Source organism: Leptinotarsa decemlineata, unplaced genomic scaffold, assembly GCF_025532065.1.
Source record: "Leptinotarsa decemlineata unplaced genomic scaffold, Ldec_3_MD MMD2_tig00001064_RagTag_RagTag, whole genome shotgun sequence".
In the NCBI taxonomy this organism is placed as follows: Eukaryota; Metazoa; Arthropoda; class Insecta; order Coleoptera; family Chrysomelidae; genus Leptinotarsa; species Leptinotarsa decemlineata.
In genome coordinates, this window is record NW_027412558.1 from 10,752,402 (window position 1) to 10,775,516 (window position 23,115).

Sequence of the window (23,115 nt, forward strand, 5' to 3'; positions counted from 1 at the left end):
ACTAGAACGATAACTGTCAATAATTTTTCAGTTGTGAAATATTTGGTAAAAATAGGTTAGCCGATAAATAACCTACAACTTCGTTTGCGTTTGCGATACGAGGACGACCGCCAAAACAAAAGATAAAATATCACTTCCGCTGTCAAACTTCGGAGCGGGAAATTCAAAATTGAAGATGAGCACGTTCTGCGGGAAAATTCAAGAAATCCTGCAAATCAGCGTGGATCGTTTTGATGGCGAAAACATGCAATCTGAAGCGTATTTCCTATCGCATTGCCATTCAGATCATATGGTTGGCCTGTGGTCTTATGATTTTCAAAAACAACTTGTGGCAAACAAAAAAAAATTATATGCTTCACAAATATCTTGTGTGATTTTGAGAAAAATGTTTCCTAACATTTCCGATTGCTTGAGAGAATTGCATTTATATAGCCCTACAACAGTACATTTGACAAAAAACAATTTTTCAGTATCACCAATTTCTGCAGGCCATTGTCCAGGATCAGTGATGTTTCTTTTTGAGAGTGGAAATAAGAGTGTTCTGTATACAGGAGATTATAGAATTAGTAAACACGATATTCAAAAATTCAAATTTTTCTACAACTCTGCAAATGAAATTAAAATTATAGATAAAATCTATTTAGACACAACGTTTTTCCTGAAAAGTTATATGAATTTTCCAAAACGTGAGGAGAGCTTGAAAGAATTGTGTGAAGTTGTAGAAGAATGGATAAAAAGAGGAAACAAATTCTTCATTAAACTGATTACAAGTGCTAAATATGGATATGAATATGTTTTCAACGAAATCTTCAAGAACTTCAATATGCCTGTACATGTGAATCAGGATATGCACTCATTTTATTCTCTAATTCCAGAAATGGACCAGTCTGTTACAATGGATGGGTCTTTAACGCAGATACATTGCAATTGTGGAATATCGTTCAAACAAATGTGTAATCTTGAATTGGATAATTTTGTGAAAATTATAAAAATTTCAGCTTGGAGATGGAAACAAGATGACTTAAAAGAAGGTTCATCAAAGTTTGATTCAGAAATTCATTATGTATGTTATTCCACTCATGCCTCTTATGAAGAAGGAGTTGAACTTATACGATTTTTGAAACCAAAAAGTATCGAAGCATGTGTGAAACATAACGACCCCTACGCCAACAAGGAGATAGCAATTCTTATTCAAAACCATTTAGAAGAATTCAAGGAAAAAGAGGAAATCAAGAAGACACCACAACTGTTTCCTATTGAAGATGAAATAAGCACAAAGTGTAGGACTTTTGAAAAATCCTTTGATGACACAGATATTCTCAACTCTCCTCCTAGACCGACAATTGATTTGGACAATACAATAAGGGGTGACGATATGACAGAGTTAAATTGTGAAAATAATTCAAATGGGACTTTATCAGCAATAGTTTCACCAGTTCGAAGGGTGAAGATATCAGAATTCCGACCTTTTGGTGAAACACACGACGACAGAAATGTTTCGGATTTTGAATCTGAAACAGATTGCCAAATAGTAAAAAATATAACTGTACCATCAACTACTTCTCGCAGTAATGAGGAAATGAGAGGAACCAAGGAGAAAAAGTTGGAAGACAGCGAATTATTGAGCATCCTAGGTTTACAATCGGATAACTTTTCTGATGTACCAAAATCCATAGAGGGCATAGAAAATGGGTCAGAATCATTAGAATACGAGAAGAAAGACGATACTCCAGAAAATCTGAGGGATTTAATTGACAATTCTGAAGACTGGAGTGAAAACAAACAGTGGGAGGATAGCGTACTCCTGGCTATAATCAACACACCACCAGAAGCATTTGAAGTGAATGCTGTTAAGGGAAATGAAGAGAACAGTATCATCATGAGTATAATTGATTCGCCTCCGAGTAAGAAGAAAAAATGACAGAAACTTCTAAAACTTTACTGGATATATATATGATTTTATACAAAACTTGCATATTCTAAATCTTTTATGGATTCAATGGCATTTGTCAACAATTCTTTGACGAAATCTGTTAGAGATGTTCATGTTTCATGGATTTTCGCGGAGACAAATCATGTTACTGTGAAGGGGGGCACAAATATCGAAAAATATTCCCCTTTGATCAAAATAGACAAGTCTCTGCGTTTTTTCAAAAATTTGGATACAGTTCCCGATAATATCTGCTCTACCAAATAAAATTATAATAATCTTGTTATTTTCACTGGAGAATCAAATAATTAGGTATTGTCTAATCGATTCCTTAAGGGGTCTTTACATTATTACTCCAAAAATACTTTATAGGTATATAACCTATATTATTAATGATATCAATTCAAAGGTATCCTTGTATTATGTGATACTGCTCATAGTTCAATTTATAACGTTTAGGATTAATATTGTTATGGATTCCATTCAAAATTGATAAAAAAATTGCAAATAAGTCAAAATCAGATTAGTTTAATGGAGCTGTTAGGAATCACACGTTGAAAGGTAAGAACTCGTTAGTCCTTAGCTCGCACAAGTTTCTCAACTCTTGAGAGTTGTCGTTCGTATGGAGGCGACAGCTGATTAAAGGAAATACAGATTTTTTTAAACAGCTAGGTATTATATGTATCAACCATAGAATCTTACCTTGATTATCATTCATTGACATTAAAAGTGATTTACTATATTAATCATCATTGATTTTTATAAGTAAGGTTGACTCACGCAACCATTTGCCACGAAATTTAATTTAAAGGTGTCCACTATTGGACTAGTACAAATCATTTGAATGGTATCTGTCAACAGTGTACATATAATTTTATATCTTAGCGTTTGATACAAAGAAAATATTTTTTAATAGGAACATGAAATTTTATATTGAGAAATCTAAATCAGATATATGGATGTGTAAATATTATATATTACTTTCTAGATGTAGTATGGCTATAACAATAACGTCACATTTTATCGTATAGAATTTTGTAACAATGAACATGTTTACATCCTCAGAACATTTTTCTTCATTCCATTCCAGTGATCTGATGATTTTAACCAAAAAAAAATTACTTAGAATTATCTTTAAATCCTGTAGAAAGCTATTCAGAAAAAACTAAAACATTTGGTCATTTTTACGGCATTACATATTTACATGAATAATTGTTGAAAAATATTTTTAGAGATATTAATTTTTCAAATCATGACGTGATATTAATATTAATCGATTATTTTGTTTTGAATTTTTATAAAAATTCATTAGGGAATGTATGGAATTTCAGGATAATGTTGAATGAAAGTGGCTGTGATACATTTTTTATCACTTTTAAATTACTTGAATTTAATCTTTTCATGTTGACACTATTTTATATATAAATTTTATATCTAACTAGGTATGTAATAAATAGAAAAATGTAAAGCAAAATTTTAATTGTATTCAACAAAATATACAAAATATATACAAAAATGTTTACTTTAATTACTATCACAATCATATAATCCTTAAATCAACAAGAACAGGATTAAACTTAACAATACTATGACATTACAATAAACTACTCAAACTTACTAACTGCCTTTATAAAAGCCTTGAAAGCAATAGTTATTCAGATGAAAAATCATATCAGTCAAAATTCAATAGGTAGTTTTGAAATTGGCAGTATCAGTTCATTTAATTATAACAAGTTCAAAAATGTAAGTTTGTGAATTTAGGATGTGTTTGAACATTAAAATCAAGCGAGGACACAACTAAGAAAAGACAAGTTATTTATTTTAGTTCAATACTATTTGCCCTTGTTTATATTTCAAAATAATTTTAAAAATTCAATATTCATATTTTCAAAGAATCTCGTTGAACCGAATTTCTGAGTTCTGTCCTGAGAAATACAATAATATTGTATTGGCCAGAGATTTTTCATACATTTAAGGTACTTCTCTGAAATAGGCCAAATCACTGACTGAGTTATGTAACAGATACCTTACAGATAATACAAATAGCCATAATTTTATTTAACCTTCCAGTAGCCGTGCTTTGAGAGAGAGGGTTGACTACTGTTCTACATATTTTTCTCTTGATGGAAAATGTATGTAAAAAAATATTCATTAAGAAAATTAATTTTTTCCCAATTCATTTGAAATATAATTCATTGGCAGAAAAAATTAAAGGGGCTGAGGTTTTTGTAAAAAAAAGTGATAATTCAGTGTCATTATTTTTCGGGTTTGAAGGCTGTCGATTTTTGGAATTTTTTCCTGACGTTTCGCCGGCGTGAGTGGCTAGCTTCCTTAGAAGTTTATACATCTTCCGATGACTGGATATAAGGCTGCGTAAAGCGTAATTTTGTTAACTCAAGCAGTTTGATGTGGTAATACCTGTACCTGGATTAGGTAAATTGCGTAAAGTGTGTTTATGTTGACTCAGGTAGTCTAGTGTGATAATACAGATATAAGAACACCAAATTACCTGAGTCAACTTGAATATATCTACCCAACAATCCTGCTCTGACAATATTCAATAGGTGCCAGAAACAGCTTATTAAAATATTCAAAAAACACTTCATTGAAGATTTTCATTGAATAGTTTTACAAAAACGCAACACGTGTTTCGCTATAAAATAGCTTCTACAGGCATGTCTTCAAAGACACGTATATTAGAAGATGAGATTTCTTTAATCATTAGCTCAAACAAATTTGTAGGGTAATCGTTTGTCAAGAGGCGACCCGTTGTTAATTGAAAAATACATTTTAGTGCATTATATTTTTAATATTGTATTTTTTTCAGTTAATAAAATTTTAAATCACAAAATGAGAATCCCTTTGATTTGTGTCCGCTTGATTATATTAAAATTGAGCATTTCTAACTAGTACTGCCCTATACGTTTATCACTGATCCCAGGAATCCAACTTGTAAATGACTACTGCATTAAAAAAAAATTGATTACTGAGGTCTGGTCTGAAAGACGGGCGCGACTACTGGAAGTTAAGAATGATTGTTCCTGCACATTCTAGTGAATGAAGCCCACATATCCAAAATGAAAAAAATGTGAAAAGTATTGATTTAATAAGATGGAATCAATATTTTTTAGAATTAAATACAATGAAAATAATTTTATAGAAACCATGACCTGAAATATATGAATAAGATATTTCCTATTTGTTTGAACTCTTAAAATGATTTGAAATTTTTTTGAAATAGCAAACTTTCCCTTAACTTTTCCTTAAAATTTGAATTCTAAAATTTTTTGAAATAGCACGAATTTTCTCCATAATTATATGAATTCCTTAAGATTTTCGCAAGAAAATTTCTGGATTAGAGTACAACTTCTGTTACACACACTCCACTCTGGCAAATTCAGAAGTGTTCTTTAACGCTTTTCGCAGGACATTTAATCAGTAATATGAAAGTATTAACCGTATTCTTACACTCTGAAGAATGAAATTATTATTAAACAGTGTTGGAAATAAACAAAATTTGACAAAAAGATGAATTCTAAATGAGAATCCAGTAATAATCTGCTTTCTCTCTATAAATTGAATGATGAATATCGAGATCAATGGATTGAATTGATTACAAGAAGTAACTGTTTAAAAACTCTTTACAACTTATATCTACCTCATTAAACTAACATTGAAGGCCACTTTGTGTCAACTATATTAGGAAAGCACCAAATGTTAAAACTATTTGGCATTTCAGATTACATACATCTCACGTTACCGGAAATAAAAAACTTTCTTGCCTAAAAATAAACAAAATCAATTCAGTTTCTTCTAAGAACAAATTTGACATAAAATCTATTACTGATAAGGTGTCCTTGGATTAACATTTATCATTTCGCTGGTGCTGAAAATAAAAAGAATGTAACAGAGTAATTTAGATGCAGAAATATTTTTAAAATCAGGAAAGACATGAGAGTTGCTTACCTCTTACCACATTTGATATGAATGAAGAGTAAGGCAATGCCCAATAGTAGGCAGACACAGCCTGTTACGATGTAAGCTATACCTAGGAAAGGATTTTTACCACCCAGCAAGGATGTGGTGCTTAGAATCATTTTTTTCGATCCAGCAAAGGTGCTCACATCATAATCTGAAAAAAATGAAATATTTACTATCAACCCATATAAAATATCAAACAAATGAAATATTTTCGAATGCACTTTTATGCAGACGATAATCAAATTTACTATTTATTGGATCCTCTAATGACATTGAATATAACTGGAATTTTATTTCAACACCTCGACACGTGTTCGGAGTATTACTATGGGACACAGTAAATTCATTTTTCTCAACCGGATGTTGCTACACTCTGCAAGCTTATATCATAGTATAATTAAAACCAAAACACCAGAATATTTCTATAATAAAATTAAATTCTGAACTGATGTACATACATTGAACTTGAGGTTTAAAGGGCTTTTAACACCCTCATTGCATAAACCACAACAATATGAAAGATCTCAAAAATTTACAATTAAAATCCGAACAGTTTGAAAGAGACGACGGTTGATAAGTTTAAAGAGAATCTGAAAATGATTTTATTGATGAAACAGAACACTCCTTGATAACTATGTTAAGAATTTGTATTTATTTACTTATTTATTTTTCCGTTATATGGTGCTTTATGAGGTTGAGTGAAAGAGCAGCTCAATTGTATAATCACACAATATTGCTATATAAAGTTGAACTCCACCTATTATGCCAATAATTACTTACTTAAGTTAGTAAAAATTATTTATTATGTAAAATGGAAAATAGAGTCACTAGTATTATTATTATTGTATATGAAATTTTAAAAGAAATACTAGTTGACTTTGTCTATGGATCAATTTTCGAACCATCTGTTCAGTTTTACTCAAATAATGCATATCAATTGAAAATGAAAAAATATTTACTTTTTGAAAAAAAAACAAATAACTGAAATGTATTCTTTGAACGATATTTTTTGTGGAGGAGTCAATAATCATGTTTTTTTTGATATTCAACCTTCCACAATCTGAAAAATAAACAAAATTACGATTCACGGTAAACTTTTCAGTTTGCCCTTAATTACACCTTAGCAGTTTCTCTATTGATTTAGCTCAGTTTATTTTTCAGATTGTGAAAGGTTAAATATCCATGACAGCAAGAAACTAAGATGATGTTTTCATTAACAGTAGCTCCTATATCATTTGGCTATAATTAATGAGTTTAGCCAGATAACTTCTTGCTATTGAAAATAATAGAATTTTGTGTAAGGGCTAGAGTAGGTGTTGGATGGGAAATGAAGTAAGACTGACGTGTACTATAAGTTGAGGTGGTATTAAATTGATTTTTATATTTTTTGTGGATAAGACATACTGTTTCCAAAATAAAGAGACATCCAAGGACAGAATTTTTTGCTTTGTTTTGCAAATAATTCAAATGAGAATGAACAGAGCTAAGGTCAATAAGTACTCAAAAATAGAAGATGAACTTACTATATTCAACTATTAAAGTGTAATTTCCTTTCACTAATCCGTGAGCGAATTTATCCCTAGTATGATCTATTCTACGATAAAGTTTCCTGAAATTTGGCAATGCAGCGGTCCTCATCCAAACTATGAAATCTTCGTTTTGGAAGCCATTATTGTCAGGATTCTCCAAGTCAAGTTCATATATTGGTTTTTTCCATGCTATGGGTTTCTCAAAATTTGAAAGGGCTTTCTTCAAGTCACCTTCCGGATTACGAAATTTAATTTTTTTGTCAGATTCCCAGGCAATTTGTGTCCTGAGCAAGGGAACATCTATTGGTTGCTTCTCAGCATTTTCCCACATTTCTAAGGTGAGTTTATCTGAATACAAATGAAGATTTTCATACAGTATTTCATTGGAAGAGCAGAAAATTTGATAAAGTCAAAAACCACAGCAAATACTTACCATTGAACATAGAGTTAGCTATGGCTCCACAGGGTGCAATGGGTCTTTTCGAGTTGTTGCTTCGATTAACATAAGCAAATGGGACACAGTCACCTGAAGGATCAGCATCCAATCTTCCAAGTAATTGATTATCATCTCTAGATTTAACATATCGACGATGGTTTTGGTAATAGTTACTCAGACCATAATACATAAAAACTTTACCCTGAAATATAGGTAGTAATCAGGACGAAATATCAAATTTTTTCAGGCATATACAAGATTTGTCAAAAATCATGAATTTTGTTCAGGAGTCCATTACATCAATTTACAATAGAATTTTTTATATCTGTCAATTTACAATAACAACAAAAATTAAACTATAATTATTGTACAGGTAATCTAGAAAGCACTGATAAGAAATGTTTCATAGTGAACATCAAAATGCGTTAAAATCAGAAAGATAATAAATGTTTCATAGTGAACATCAAAATGTGTTAAAATCAAAAAATACATAAAAATAATTTATAAACACCTAGTTGGTGATTTTTTTATTGTAAAGTAATAGAATTGCATATTTGAAGGTGATTTCTAAGTCTGGTCATCTTTTTTCCAATAGATATTTTTGATATGATTAAAAATTATAATTTTTGATGAAGCTCATAAGTACAACTGAAATAATGTGATAATCCGTAGGTTTCATTTCTTGCAGAACCTTTTTATAAAGAATACATTATTTTTTCATAAATTCAATAACAAAAAAATTTGTCATTTAAACTCCACAGATACTTCAAAGAACTGTGTCATTTGCTACATTTTGAGCATTTACTCAATATATATTTTTCAGTTATAAGTTTACAGACATTTATAAACATGTGGTTGATTCATGTGTTGACATTTTATATCTCCACTATATTCATTGAACTTTTATCCTGTTTTTTATTTTTATTTCATGTTTCATAATTATTATTTTTTATTGACCTAAAGTGCATATATCTCGCCAAACATTCACATTCCCAGTTTTAAAAATATTTTTAAGGTAAAAGTGTTTATGAATTTCAACATCCACTTCTTGGTTTTCAGAAGTTATTGGAAGAAAACATTAAGAAAATTTGTCAAATTTCACTATTGTTCTATACTTTTTTTTTAGAAAATCCAAAGCATTATTTAATTGTCAGTGTATTATCATTTTTTTCCAATTTAATGAGAATGAAAATATCAGTAATACTTTTTATTAAGCAAAGCTGGAATTTATGGCGTAGAATGAAACTAACAAAATTATGAGGCACAAACCTCTCCTGATAATATTTCAACTTTTTTTAACACTACACATCTGCCTACCTCAAAATCTTTATCAAGAATGAAATTCACTCTACAGATACATTCTTGATTTGTATTATTATGAATAATGCTAGCACAGGTTTCATTTGTCGTTGTCCAGCTCTTGTTAGTTCCAGTGGTCATGTAACAATCTGTGTAATCAATCACATGTTCTTTCACTTCATCTGAAAAATACAGGAGGCCGATACCAACGGGAATAAAAGCTATTCCAATAATGAAGAATGTTGGCAGGACAGTTCCTGCAGTTAATATAGGTTGCCATGCTGGTAGCCGCTGTTGTTTGAATGCACTATCTGCAAAAGATAAAGCATTCAAATTATTACAAGAATGAAATTTACTTTAACTTTAAAATATGTGACATATAAAGATTCATTATTGTGAGCAAAGTGATAATGTAATACAAAATACGTTACACATTTCAGCGATGTTATGCGACTAGGAGATATATTTGAGTTTATAGATAATCCTAACATATTATTGATCAGTAAGAAACAGAGCTTATTATTTTCAGTCATGAAAAGGTAAGGCATTTGTGCCTCGCCTTGACCTGAGTTGAAAGCAATCAACAATTCTTCGAAAAGCTAGAATCATATCCGAATGCTTAATAATTGATCATCTGTGATCAATAAATGGGTGTATGAATTGGGTATGTACACATTAATGTTTAATTTTCAATATTTTCGCACTCACCGGAAGGCTTTTTTGTTTTTGTAGGTTCTGTGCTATCTGGGGCCATCAGACTTGTAGATCGTGAGGTTGAAGTTTCACGTTTTTTTAAATGTATCCAAAATTTTAGTAATTACACCAAATAGTCATGAAATTTTTATTTACCAAATGTCAAAATCGTATGAATGTCATTTACCTCTCTCTTGTCTTGTACGTTAATTTTAGCTGTATATTCGCGTTCATCCTATTAGGTTGGCAATTTATATCCATGACGTCACAACTCACACTTCGGCATTCTATGTATCTCTTCTAACAGACATAAAATGATGATTAAATTCCAAATATATTATGGCTGAGCCTGGAGAAAACCAATAATCTAGATAGCAACTGTGTCAGAGAATGAGATTACACTAGAGGTGTCCTACGACGGTACAAGTCCCGACGTAACAGATGAGCAGAGGAGAGGAGAGATTCTACAAGAGATAAATCAACAAACTGGACGTGATTCTGCCAAAAAACCTAAGAAGAACGCTCTGGTTACATTATATGTCTTGTCTAAACCTAACAAAGATACTGCTTATCAGCTTATTACTTGAAACGACATCAACGGATACTTTCTGTGTTAAGTGTGATTGCTGAGGTCGTTGATAAATTATTTTCACAAGGAACGTATTATGCAGCCTGAAGAATACGTCTCTTACAATGCTTAAACGGATGCAGAAGAGGTAATCTCTAGATTAGCTTATACATATTTATACGTTTTTCCCACTCAAAAGTACTCAAATAATCACTGGTATTAGGGTTATCATAATTAGCATCAAACATAAGGAGAGCTGATCTATGAGGCCCAAAATATTTTCCGTGAAAGTCGCGAACAAGACATCTGTCCATACACAGAATATCTATGGTTCTGGTATTCACCTCATTCTCTGAGGCATTCTTACCTACAAGGAAGATGAGCCGTTACAAATATTGCTGTCTCTTTCTTATGTCAAAGAACTGTTGGAGAGGATAAGAAAATTGGATCCAAGTGTACCTATCATTAGAATCTGCTTCACATCCGGGAAGATCATATCAGCAGCAGATTCATGAAGACCAAACAACTAAACAGAAAACGACTGTAAATCGGAATCATACATGGAAAAACAATTTCCATAATTAATTTTGAATGATCATACTAATTAGCATCAAATAATATTTTAATGATAAGTGGATAGAAGTAGCCATTACGTGATAGGAGGTCAACATGAAAATATTGAAATAAAATTTCCTATGTTTTTTACAACTCGTATTTGTAACTAACGTTACTGCAATTTAGTCCCATAAGGACGTTTACACGTTTGAAAATGCCCTTATACGACGAAACTACAGTAACGTTAGTTACAAACACAAGCGGTAAAAAACATAGGAAATGTTATTTCTCATTTTTCATAATATTTTAATGATATTTCAGATATATGGCTGCTCATTTAAATTGTCCTTGCAATTATCTTTTTTACAATATTCCATTGACTTCAGTTCAAATAAATATCGAAAGTAAATACCACAAGACCTCCAAATTTTATCGATAAATATACATTTTATGAGTCCGCAAGACGAGTGATCTTATCTATTGAAACTAATTTATTACAGTTTATTGTATGATTTTCACATTAAAGGGTTTTACAAAAACCACAATACGTGTTTCGCTATACAAATAGCTTCCTCAAGCGTAGCTTTACGTAAACTCCAGTTTACCCTTTATAGTGGGAATCATACAATAAACTGTAATAATTAGTTTTAATATCTATTTTCATGAAGTATCGGCCAGTTCTATTCAATTATCCTATCTACTTTTGATTACTTCATTGGTATTGCTCAAAAAATAACAAAGTTTGAATTTGAAACAATGGCCATTTACCTGAGAAAATTATTTGATCGAGTGGTATTAGTATAGAATATTTCCTGGAATATTATCAGCTGAATGCACTATACTAGTAAAACGCAGCTAAATAATTCAACTACACGTTACGTGTTTTTTTCGATTTCAGAATAAGGTTTCGATGCGAGATATCTGAATATAATATATAAATTATTGGTGTTCAAGGTGAAGTTTGAGTTGAAGGAATATTGTCATATTTTCGTGTGGTTATGTGAATCAGTGGTTATGTGAATCCGATTTTCATTTCAGTCTGTTGTATATATTCATTGTATTGGTGACTTTTACTTGATTTTCATATTCATTTGAGTTGTCTCAGTGGGGTTAGGATATCAAGCGTTTCCATACGTCTGAAAAAGAGTTTATAAAACCGCCACCTCCTAAATACGTATACTTGGTTGGTGAAACACGCGTCGAGAAAAGTGCATTGGAAAAATTGTATGTGAAAAGTGCTTGTTTTTGGAACAATTCAGATGTTAATTTCATGGCTGTTAATTTAATTGATGTCGTTTATCACTGTAAAAGGTTTTTTTGGGGGCCTAGCCTTCCATTTTTTATCGGTTTGAAGGAAATATTCAGATTAACACTGCGGTAGTAGATTGATACCGATAGATCTTTATTCGACAACTTTATCATATAAAATACATTTCTACGGGGCCGATTTCTGTACTAGAACATGCGTACATAAATTATGCAATTCACAGATATGTTTCAAAAAATATATAAAACAGAACACATTTAAGAAAGTTTGGAGCGGGCAATTCATGTGGCACAGTCAGCAATTCCTCAATGGAATGAAAACAATGTATTGAAAGAGGATTTTTCAAAAATGTTTTGAATCTATTGTTTACCAAGGATTTTATTTCTATTGGCAATTTTTCAAAGTGTTATATTAAGATTAGATTGTCGGGAAGCTAGCCCATGACCTGATTCACTGTTACCTTTTCAGATCTATTGTGATGCTCCTTGGTTGCTAGAGCTAATTGTCTAGCTTGATCCCTTTGAAGAAACTCCATAGCATTGACACTGACCCCTTCATATAGCTGGCAGTCTTTGGTTTCTCTTCCACACATCTTTACGTGCGTCTCTTCGCATTCACAGAGCACATGCAGTGCGGTTTCTTCCTCTTCTTGACAGAACCTGCATTGGTTTTTTTCTGTTAGAGCCATGTTGCTCATTTATTTCCCAAGTCGGCTATGCTTCGTTAGTAGACCCACCACTACCCTTACAACCTGAAGGTTGTGGTTTAGCAGGTCTTCTGTGAATCTAGGCGATGGTTTTTTTATAAACTCTTTCGCCTGCCTCATTCCTGGGAGCTTATTCCATCAATCTATCGATTCGACTTGCATCCATGGATGTCTTTATACATGCTTTCGCTACCCCGCAGAAGGGTTCTGGGCCGATCATGGCCTTGGATGCGCCTTCACGGACTAGAACATTGGCCCTTGTGACACTCATGTCCGGATACCCAAGCTAGAGTGACCCTATTTTGGGTACTTATCTCTTTGAGTGCGTTCAGACAGCTTCCCGCAAGTCTTGAGAAAACTTGAAATGAGCTGAGCGCCTTAATTGCCGCCTGGTTGTCGGAGAAAAGGGCAATGGTTTTATTTGTGACCTTCAAAGTGTTGATATTTAGTGAATTTTGGGAAAGGAAGTTGTTTCTATTTCTCCATCTTGATACAAAAAAAAATGGGAATTTTGTTGAAATACGGAAAGTCTCAATTTGGGAAGTCTGAATTTCCCAGAAGTCCTTATGGCATTACTATAGTGAGAAACCTACGATATTCCCGTGTGTTTGAAAAATATAAATACAGGGTAGGAGTAATATTCTGTATTTCATAAATCAAAGCTGACAATAAGCACAATAGTTAGCAACATAGGTGTTTTCTGGCGTTTAATCGTATTCGAGTGTGTATTCAAAAACGATTCATACTTACGTCATTAATAATAAGCCAGAATGGAATGATTCAATTTTTGTCAGATGTCAAATTCAATAATAAAAACAAACTTTCAAATTTTCTCTAACATCAAATATAATCGGATTCGTGCAAGTAATAATTTTCCAGCTTTATTTTGTACATCCTTACAACGTATTTGATGAAAAGTTTTCAACACTTTATAAACTATAATGATTAAAATAAAACAGAAACTGACAACTGAGCTAACGAATGTCAAATTCCGTTTCAAAACCAACCTCACGCTAGTTTTGAATCATAATTGATGTGACGTCATCGTTTCAATGCCAGAATGGATTTCAATCACAGACGAATACATAAGCGCCAGAAAACGCCTCAGAAATGATTATCTCTGTCTTTTGAAAATGAGAATCTCTAAGTGATTGGACACGGTTACACTATAAGATAGCGCCATCATTCAGATGAGAATGAATAATTTAATAGTATGATGTTAGTTGTTGGTAGAACAGGAGGACTTAGGATATTTTTCAGTCATCGCATTAAAATTAATTGGAAAAAAAGCTTTTCCACTTAACTGGTAGATGTGAATTCCAGTTCAAACTGTTATCAATAACAATGTCCAAAAGATTTACCGAACTATCCGAAACGTAATTGTTATTAATTTGTAGCAAGGAGTTTTTGCGTTTTGTCTCGACATAATTTGAGTTTATTTAATGTAATATTTAATATACTATTGTTGACCTCTAACTTACTTTAAAATTCTATAACTTATCAAGACTTTTCAATTTAAAATATTTGGAAAGGAAGGTTTTGAAGATCTGACTTTATTTCAATTTATATCTCATCTATTTCCAATGGACTGAAACTAAGCTTTCTATTAAGGAGTTTTATATAAATATAATATAAAGAAGATAAGATTTTAAAAACTTTATATACAGGCATTCTACTTAATCTTTACGTTTCATTTGCAGCTATTAATTTTTTTTAAAGTTGAACAGTTAGACAAGTGTGACGTATAAACTACAATTATCGCAGTAGCTTGTGCTATTATGAAACAAGATAAGCTCATTAAAATGTACTTTTCCTATATTTGAAATATCAAAATACCCCGAGTATCTTGAATAGTCCTTTCAAATGAAAAACATTTATTTTTACTCACAGTATTCCTTTATCATTTGTTTTATGTCAACACACACTATTAAACCACATCACATGACGCCTGCCAAAGCTATCCGTAAAAAGAATCAATTGATATTCAATCTATTCAAATTGAAATTTTATGGCATTTTCTAACGCGCAACTAACTATTCGCCTATTCCAATTCAGACTTAGGTATATGAAATTATTGCTTATAAATAATGAACTACACAGCAACATAATATACAAGGAGATTCGTCGACGTGTTACGATATGTGTGGACATATTAAAATTTCTGAGTGGCAGAATGAATGCCGAACATAGCATTATTGGCCCCTTTAATTAGTGAATCTATTTGAATTAAATAAAAAATAACTATATTTGTATAAGCGTAAAATGTTGCGCTCTACTGATTTTCAAGGCTAGTAGAATAGATAAGTTATACAGAAAAAATAGCATAATAGAAGTTTATTTAGGTATTCCGAGCAGAATATTTCATGTGTAAAAGAGGAATTACTGAAAAATAAAGTTCAGCCAAATTTCAACAAACCATTAAATATAAGAGATACACATAAATAAATATATTTGTGCTTCAAGGTAGAGCATAGAAATTCAGGTTTCATTAAGCGATAGTTTCATTAAGACATATGGCTTATAGGTTGCGACCAAAGAAGAAAAGTCAAACCTTCTTTAAATTCATCATTGTTATACGAATGATCAGGTATTTATTTTTGAAAACAATGATGACTTGAATTAAATAATTTATAAATTCATACATGAATTCAGAAAATAGTGACTGCAGGTTAGATATAGGAGCAACAGGAAAAGACATTGAAAGCTCAGTAATTTGAAAAAAATCACTCAATGAAAATTAAGCACGATAGTACTGCAGTACTGAAGAGTCCTAAGGCAAGTATCCTACGGCAAAACATCGGATGTCTACCAGTGAGGATGACAGTATTCCATTTGAGTGAAATTATTACTCTTTCATTTAGTATATTGTGTAGGAATCCTGTGAATGATTTCTGGTTGATTTTCACAACGAATGTGTGGAATACAAACTGAGTAGAGAAAAGTGTTTTTTGTATAATTCAGTGTTCATATAAAATCATTTGTTTCGGAAGTATTTTTCTTACTGCTGTTTCAGGAGGGCTTTTTCTTCCAGTTTGTATCTGAAAGTTACTTCTTTGCATGATATACACATTTATGTATAGAGTTACTTCTGAAATTGATTGCTTCTTTCCTTCCTTTGGAAGATTCCTACATTTTTTTGTAACAAGATGGAGTAGTAGAAAGCCAAAAACTTTCTTTCCCAAAAATTAATCACTCCTGAAAATATAACCCTTTCAATTTAAATAAAACATAGTATTAATCTGGGAAGGAAAAATATGATCAAAGGATACTGATATCTGAGAAATAATTACTTCGAACGTTGAAAAGAGGCATTACAAAAAATGGATTTTCAAAAAAGGAAAAGTATAAGACTTGAATAAAGGAAAGATGGTACTTCGGGAGGGCGGGAAAGGAAAAAGGTTACCGGGTTTTTACTCTTCAACGATCAGTTTGATCTTCCTCTTGAATATGATCACTTGGTGATCGAAACACGTGTCGAGGGGTTAAAATAACGGTTTGGTGTTGGGAAAAATTCTAGTAATATTTATTACAACACCAAAGGTTTTTTTGATATACCTACTGGATTGAAAATGTTTGGTTTATTCGAAATCTAGTGATAGAACATTTCCCCAAATCGGTCTTTAGAAGTAATATACAAAAACAGAAAAAAATTTAATATAATTATTTCGACTGTTTCGGGAATCAATGGTAATACGAATATGTGCGGACTGTGATAAGGAGGACAAACTTGATCCATCTGGTGGTAGTTCTGTAGATATTCAAGAAATTCAGTTTTGTACTTGATTTTGACGTTTTCTTCGAGAGTATGTTTTGAAGCGTTGATAAAATTAAATACTTAAAGTAAAATTTATTATTAAGGTACGTTTCAAAACACGGAGTCGAATGTTGTTGACCAAATATTTTTTAATATTCTGTATGTTACACTAAGTTACTTTTTTTTACCTTCAAAAAAAGTCAAGAAGTCAGTAATAAACTTTTTGTTTTTAAAACTTAAATAAACTCAATTAAGGCGTATTCGAGCCTTATTCGTATTTACACAAACCTTACTTCAACCTAAATTGTCAAATATTCAGACTGATTTCTTCATCTTTCACTACTTTCAGGATACTAGTCGATCTGAACTTTAGATGAAATTTTCAAGTAAAATATTCAAAATAATTGAATTTTTGAATGTAAAAAACTATTGATGAGAATTCAGTTGAATTTTATTTGTAAGTAATAAAGTTATCTTTGCATTTATATACTCTCACACACCAATATTTTCTAACAGTTTACGCATTTGGAAAGAGCGAATTCAGAAATGAAAAACTTTAGACAGTAATTACCTACATGATAAATATTTTGAAATGGTCTACTGAATCTCCCTGTAATTTCGCAAGGTTGAGCCATTAAAGTTTGTTACCTGCATGCGGGAAGTAGAACAGCTCATTGTATTCTTAAGGTTGTTTGTTTTCTCAGTTTCATAATCAAGAGGAAACCATCCATATAAACCACTACTTCCGAGCCTTTGAAGATTGTTTTAAGTTCGATACGCATTTAACCTTGAAGAGTAGGATTACATAATTATTAAATTACAACAAGTGTTTCCAATAGAAAGTTGATAGGAGTTGATTTCATTAATTGTCTGAGGTGATCATTTTCTACAAACGTCCAATTGAAGTTCGGCAACAAATACAGTGACTCTACTAATATGTATCCGGTACAAAAAGAAAACCATCCCAAAGTTGTAATATTGAGTCAAAAGAACAGTAGCGCGGTATTGGGAATTTTCTTTGAGAGATTAGCATTTCTCGAATCAACAATGGTAAAAATATCTAACGGATTACTTCTTTAAATTACTTGTAATTGTAGCCACATACAGAACACGTATATTGGATATTGGTCAATAACCATCATTGGTTAATGACAGTTCTCAATTTTGAAAAGTTGAGCTATCCAGAAAACCCTTATAACCTAGTATTGGAAATTTTTTAAATATCTTATATCTATCGCTATGATATCTACGTGAGATTCCCAAATAATTAAAAAATGGAAAAAAAGGAAGAAACTTTTTGTTTGATTTTTCATGACTTTTTTATTTTCATTTGCGAAAAGAATGATCCTAGAAAAATAACTTCTTGAAAATAGTTTTGATCGTATTCAAATGGAATGATCTTCTCAACAGTTGTATTAATTACGGAAGAAAAAAACCAATAAAGGACTAGAATTCATTTGAATTATTAGAAAAAATTTGAGAGGAAAAAGGTTAGATTATATATGCACTACAAAATCTGTAAAAATATAAGCATTTGAATGGATCAGTGGCCGTAACAGGTTCACCTGTTTTGATGATATAAAATTTATCAATAGCATATATTCGTACTACTTGAATTTTGTCACATATAATAATAATAATATTAATGTTTATTCAGATTCAAATCACAAAAAGAAATAACTAAAGTAATACATGAAGTTGAATAAACATTAAAGAAACCACAGAAGCATCAGATGTTGCTTGTATGTGATGAAAGGTAAATCCAGATGAAAAAAAAATGAAAATGTGATAAATATCAAAGTATGAGAATGAATTATATATAAAGGGGATTTGCATATGAAAATAAACTACTCAATATATGAAATTAAAAACACATCAGATAATATAAAATCACAAATATAAGTATAAATATAAAAAGTTCTCAGTTTTGACATATAATATTATTTGAATATAAAATCATACAAACATAAAACTAAATTGACAGTTAAGCATGAAATGACAATTGTTAAATACGCGTGTAGGTACTAGTAATAATATATAAAAACATGTTGATGAAAATGGATTTGATATATATTTACAAAACGATAGTGCCCATATATACACATATATACATACATGTATGAGGACATATGAATTACAGAATTGTAAGTGGACAATATAGCAAAGGTACGTATGGTTTTTTTTTCCATCTATTCAAATAGACGTAGAAGTTCAAGTCTCTGACTTCGAAGAATATGCTCTTTCAACTCTTTTTTGAAGCGATTGATATTTGAGATAGATTTTATATTTTCAGGAATTCGGTTGTAGAGTTTAGGCGCAAAGTAAGTAAATGATCTTTGTGTAACGACCCTGACCATTAGGGGTGTAGTAAACTGATCTCTTTGGCGGGTGTGATACTGATGTGAAGGAAGCGATGCCGTATGTCTATCATAATATTGATGTATAATTTATCAAAGGGATACCTACCATTTTTAGAGAATATTAATTTAAGAAAACACCTTTGCATAATTTCAATTTGGGAAATATGGCTATTTAATGCTCTTTCCCAAACTACTATTCCATAGCGGATATGACTTTCCACAAGCGAGTAGTATAAAGTTTTGAGATATTTTAGAGGTAGGAGTTCTTTAAGTTTCCTAAATTTGAATAGAATGGTTCTCAATTTATTGACGGTATATTTAATATGGAGGTCCCATTTCAAATTGGTGTCTAGAATTATTCCTAGGTATTTTATTTTCTTTTCAGGAAAGATGTGAAAAGGAGTAGGTATCAGTTTTTATTGTTAATTGGTCGAACGGGGGTGCTCCAGCTGCATTACAACAGAATGGTAGGTAATGCGTTTTGTCAATATTCACCGTCAGTAGTTTCTTATCCAGCCAATATTTTATGTGGGAGAATTCTGATTCAACTGATATGAATGAGTGTTCTATATTTTTTTACGAACTGACGAAGTTTCATCCAGTCTCCTGAATGATTCACAAGAAAAGAAAACATAATAATTCAAATGTTCGGAGATACTTCAAGAAAGTGAAAACGTGAATATTCAAATATAAAACTAAGTGGAATTAAGAGTAGTCAAGCCATTTTTGTTTATAAAAATTACTGTTAACAGTACAAGGCTGACATTGCTCAGTTAATTTCTCTTGGGAAAGTATTGCTCAAATATCTACACTTTTTTAAGTGCAAATAAACATTATTATTATTATATTATTATTATAAACACAAGCACTACAGAAAAATCCTTAAAGCGCTCTCAGAGCGGTGCCTGTACGAAAGTAGCGATTATTTGAATCGCTGGAGATTAAATCCATTCGGAAAAACGTTCTCAGGAGGTTTATTCCACATAAACGCAGTTTTCCAGATGAAAGAGTTCTTAAACAATGAAGTTGGAGGTATACTGAGTTGAACCTCATAACAATTAGCAGCCACAGTTCGTCGCGTATTTCTGATATGTACCGCTCTTGGTGAAATCAAATGAGCCAAGTCACTTGAACACTTCCCGTGAAAGTATTTATAGAAGAGAGACAAATCTCCAACCTTTCTTCGATGTTCTAGGCTATCCAGGTTGCATGTAATGTTCGTGTCTACAATCAGGCGGATGGCTATTTTCTGGATGGCATCCAGCAACTCCAAGGTATGTTTGGGGGCAGAGCTCCATACATGAGAACGATACTCCAAAGACGGTCTGAACTGAGCTTTACATTATAAAGCATCAACAGTTGCTGAGGTGTGTAGGTATAGTTTTCTGGTTCGGAACAGTGTTCCAAGCTTTTGAGAAGCTGCCTCAGCAATTCCAGCGACATAATTGTTCCAAGACATATTGGTGTCCATTTAAATCCCCAAAAAACTTATCGAAGCAGAAAGCTAAATTGTCTGACCTGACAATATTATATCTGGTTCGGAGACATTTATCTTATTCGAGAAAACCGGTGCCTGTGTTTTTGTGGCACTGAATTGAACCTGGTTACTTTCACCCCAATTCCAAATCACTTCTAGATTTTCATTAAGATATGCAACCTCCTGCTGCCGGTGAAGATGTGCCTCCGTAGCCGATGTCTTGGAATCCAAATGGAATGACGAGACAAGTGTGCTGCAATCAGCAAAGCATTATATTGGATTCTTGGCGAACACCAGGGTTGATGGTAAAAGTAATCGAGAGATTTCCATCGACGGCCACTTGCAGGGAACGTCCTTTCGGGAAGCTGGAGTACCGCATACATAGAAATGATCCGACAAGCTACAGCATCAAAGTTTGGCCAGCAAACCCTCATGCCACACATGGTCAAAGGCATTAGAAATATCAGGCGTAACTCGAGTATAAAGTACTGGTGAAATATTTGTCGTTATTTTTTTTCACAGATTTCATATATTTCACAAATTTTTATATAAAATAATGTATTAAAGTATTGTGAATTGAGATGTGTTTAAAAGTAGCCTCCTCCAAAAGCTACATTGAACCTGAATAAACTCATGTATTTTTTATAGCTTGGACAAGCAAAAACAATTGATCAAGTATATTGAATACCTAATTCAAATGGAATTTATAAACGTGAAAAGCTGAAAATGTCAAGAAAGATTATGAGTACTATTTCAAATTTTGATATTCAATGATCTATTCTTGGTAAAAAACAGCCACCTGAAAAGGAACATTGGTTATTTACCAATAACCAACATACAATGTATACCCCTAGGTCAAGTTAACTATTCAATGAAATAATAGTCCTACCTCCTTAACTGAATTTCTACTTCACTACTAGAAAACAACTGTCTACTTTGAAAATATGATTTGGTGGGCAACAAAATGAAAATTGGAACGATCCATCACATTGATGTGAGATATTATCATCTTCAAAAGATAGGAAATATACTCACTGGTCTGGGATGAATCATCTAATCAATATTTAAAAAGTACCTACTGAACATATTGTTCAGATGACTATTAACATGTGAAACTTCAATACAATACCACAGAACTTAACGTTGTCGGTCATATATATGATATATCAAAATTAAAATGGATATGCAATATATTAGAGAGTTTTTAAAAGATCCTGAACGGGTTCTTAGTGCAAAAAGCAATATTTATAACAATATGAATATACCTAATAGACTGTTGAATCAAAGTCGTTTTTGGGGAAGAAATCAAAGTTTTTCATCATTTTTTTTGTTTTCTTTTTTCACCTTCCACAGTCTAGACAATATAAAAATTGTAAGGGAGAACGATATACAGGTAGGTATACAAAGGGCAAACTTTTCAGTTTATCCGATAAGTAACTGAGTAAATTCAAAGTTGTTTTCATAAAGAAAAATTTTCTAATTATCAGTAAGTTGTATTTGTAAATTTTACCTACCAAAAAAAGAGCTGAGAAATTATCCAGATACTTATCTGAACGATTCGGAGACTAAAATCTGCCTTCGCCTTCAGTAACTTGGAGGGTTTCACTAAAAAGTTCGCACTTTCTACACTTGTTTAAAGTTCTCCATTACAATTTTTATAGTTTTCATATTGAAGAAGGTGAAAAAATCAAAAAAATAGTCGATATTAACAAATACTGAAACGTACTTTGCAGTTTACTTCAGTAGGCTAAAGAAAATTGAAAAAATCAATGCAATACAATATAAGTACTTACATTTAACTTTTCCGGAGATTTTGTTACGTGAATTCTTTTTAGTAGCCATGCTTGGCTTTCCATGGTTTTTCCACCATATTTTATCAACTATTTCTCTTTCGATGTAAAACAAACAGAATTACCTGAACAAGTATCAATAATAAAATATTCAAAGCAGTCAAAGTCGTTAATTGATCGGTATGCCGTGGAATACGTTTTCAATAATTCATAAAATTCGATCGTGTTTTTTATTAAAAATATAGGCTAGTTTATGCTCGTCACGTCAGGCTACGGACAAAATATATTCGATAATAAATAATGAAGACTATGAGTGAACTGAAGGAAGTGCAAGTGCGTCCGATTCACGATTCAGAGATCGTAGGTTCGATCCCAACTCCGACCAGATATTTTTTCAGTTGAAGGTCGGTTGCTTCTGTAAGGTTACATGGCTGATGTTATTGCGAATACCCACAATGCCACTCGATGTGGCTTGGGGAGTTATCAACATTGCCTACACAGAAAAGGACCAATAGGAACAATGACCAAAGCATTCAACGACCCAAAAAAAGGCTATGATCGAGAAGTGCAATATGTAATTAGCGCGTTGAGCCAAACACCACAGAATATTGGTACCAGAAGTTCAGCTCCTCACACTACTTTGTTTCAATTTTGAGAACGCATGATCGAATTCTGAAGGAACTGTGGATCGTTCATTCATTGAGCAATATTTGTTTGTTTGAAAACTCCCAAAACACACTACTTTCTATATTTTTAAATGTCACTAAGTA

At 31.9% G+C, this 23,115-nt stretch overlaps 2 protein-coding genes across 4 annotated transcripts; one reads left to right on the forward strand and one right to left on the reverse strand.

Annotated features, from left to right (window-relative positions):
• The first annotated feature begins 175 nt into the window (after positions 1-175).
• Snm1 (DNA cross-link repair protein snm1) lies at positions 176-4,276 on the forward strand. Its single transcript, XM_023164991.2, has one exon. The coding sequence runs from the start codon at positions 176-178 to the stop codon at positions 1,919-1,921; it is 1,746 nt and encodes a 581-aa protein (XP_023020759.2). The 3' UTR covers positions 1,922-4,276.
• CDC50 (cell cycle control protein 50A) lies at positions 3,393-22,412 on the reverse strand. 3 transcript variants are annotated; one of them, XM_074175680.1, is made up of 6 exons: positions 22,349-22,412; positions 9,194-9,486; positions 7,874-8,078; positions 7,435-7,788; positions 5,897-6,062; positions 3,393-5,816 (listed from the first exon to the last, which is right to left on the reverse strand). In XM_074175680.1, the coding sequence occupies exons 1-6, from the start codon at positions 22,395-22,397 to the stop codon at positions 5,771-5,773; spliced, it is 1,113 nt and encodes a 370-aa protein (XP_074031781.1). In that variant the 5' UTR covers positions 22,398-22,412; the 3' UTR covers positions 3,393-5,770. The 3 variants fall into 3 exon arrangements, with proteins under 3 accessions (XP_074031781.1, XP_023020758.1, XP_023020757.1); XM_023164990.2 differs by lacking the exon at positions 22,349-22,412 and adding an exon at positions 14,853-15,013; XM_023164989.2 differs by lacking the exon at positions 22,349-22,412 and adding an exon at positions 9,884-10,049.
• Positions 22,413-23,115: the final 703 nt, after the last annotated feature.

Coding starts and splice junctions, on each gene's coding strand:
- Snm1 (XM_023164991.2), top strand. CDS start 176: ATGAGCACGTTCTGCGGGAAAATTCAAGAAATCCTGCAAATCAGCGTG.
- CDC50 (XM_074175680.1), bottom strand. CDS start 22,397: ATGGCTACTAAAAAGAATTCACGTAACAAAATCTCCGGAAAAGTTAAA. Junction 8,079..9,193: donor TTCTTGATAAAGATTTTGAG/GTAGGCAGATGT, acceptor CCTATATTTCAG/GGTAAAGTTTTTATGTATTA. Junction 6,063..7,434: donor CACTTTAATAGTTGAATATA/GTAAGTTCATCT, acceptor CATTTTTTTCAG/ATTATGATGTGAGCACCTTT.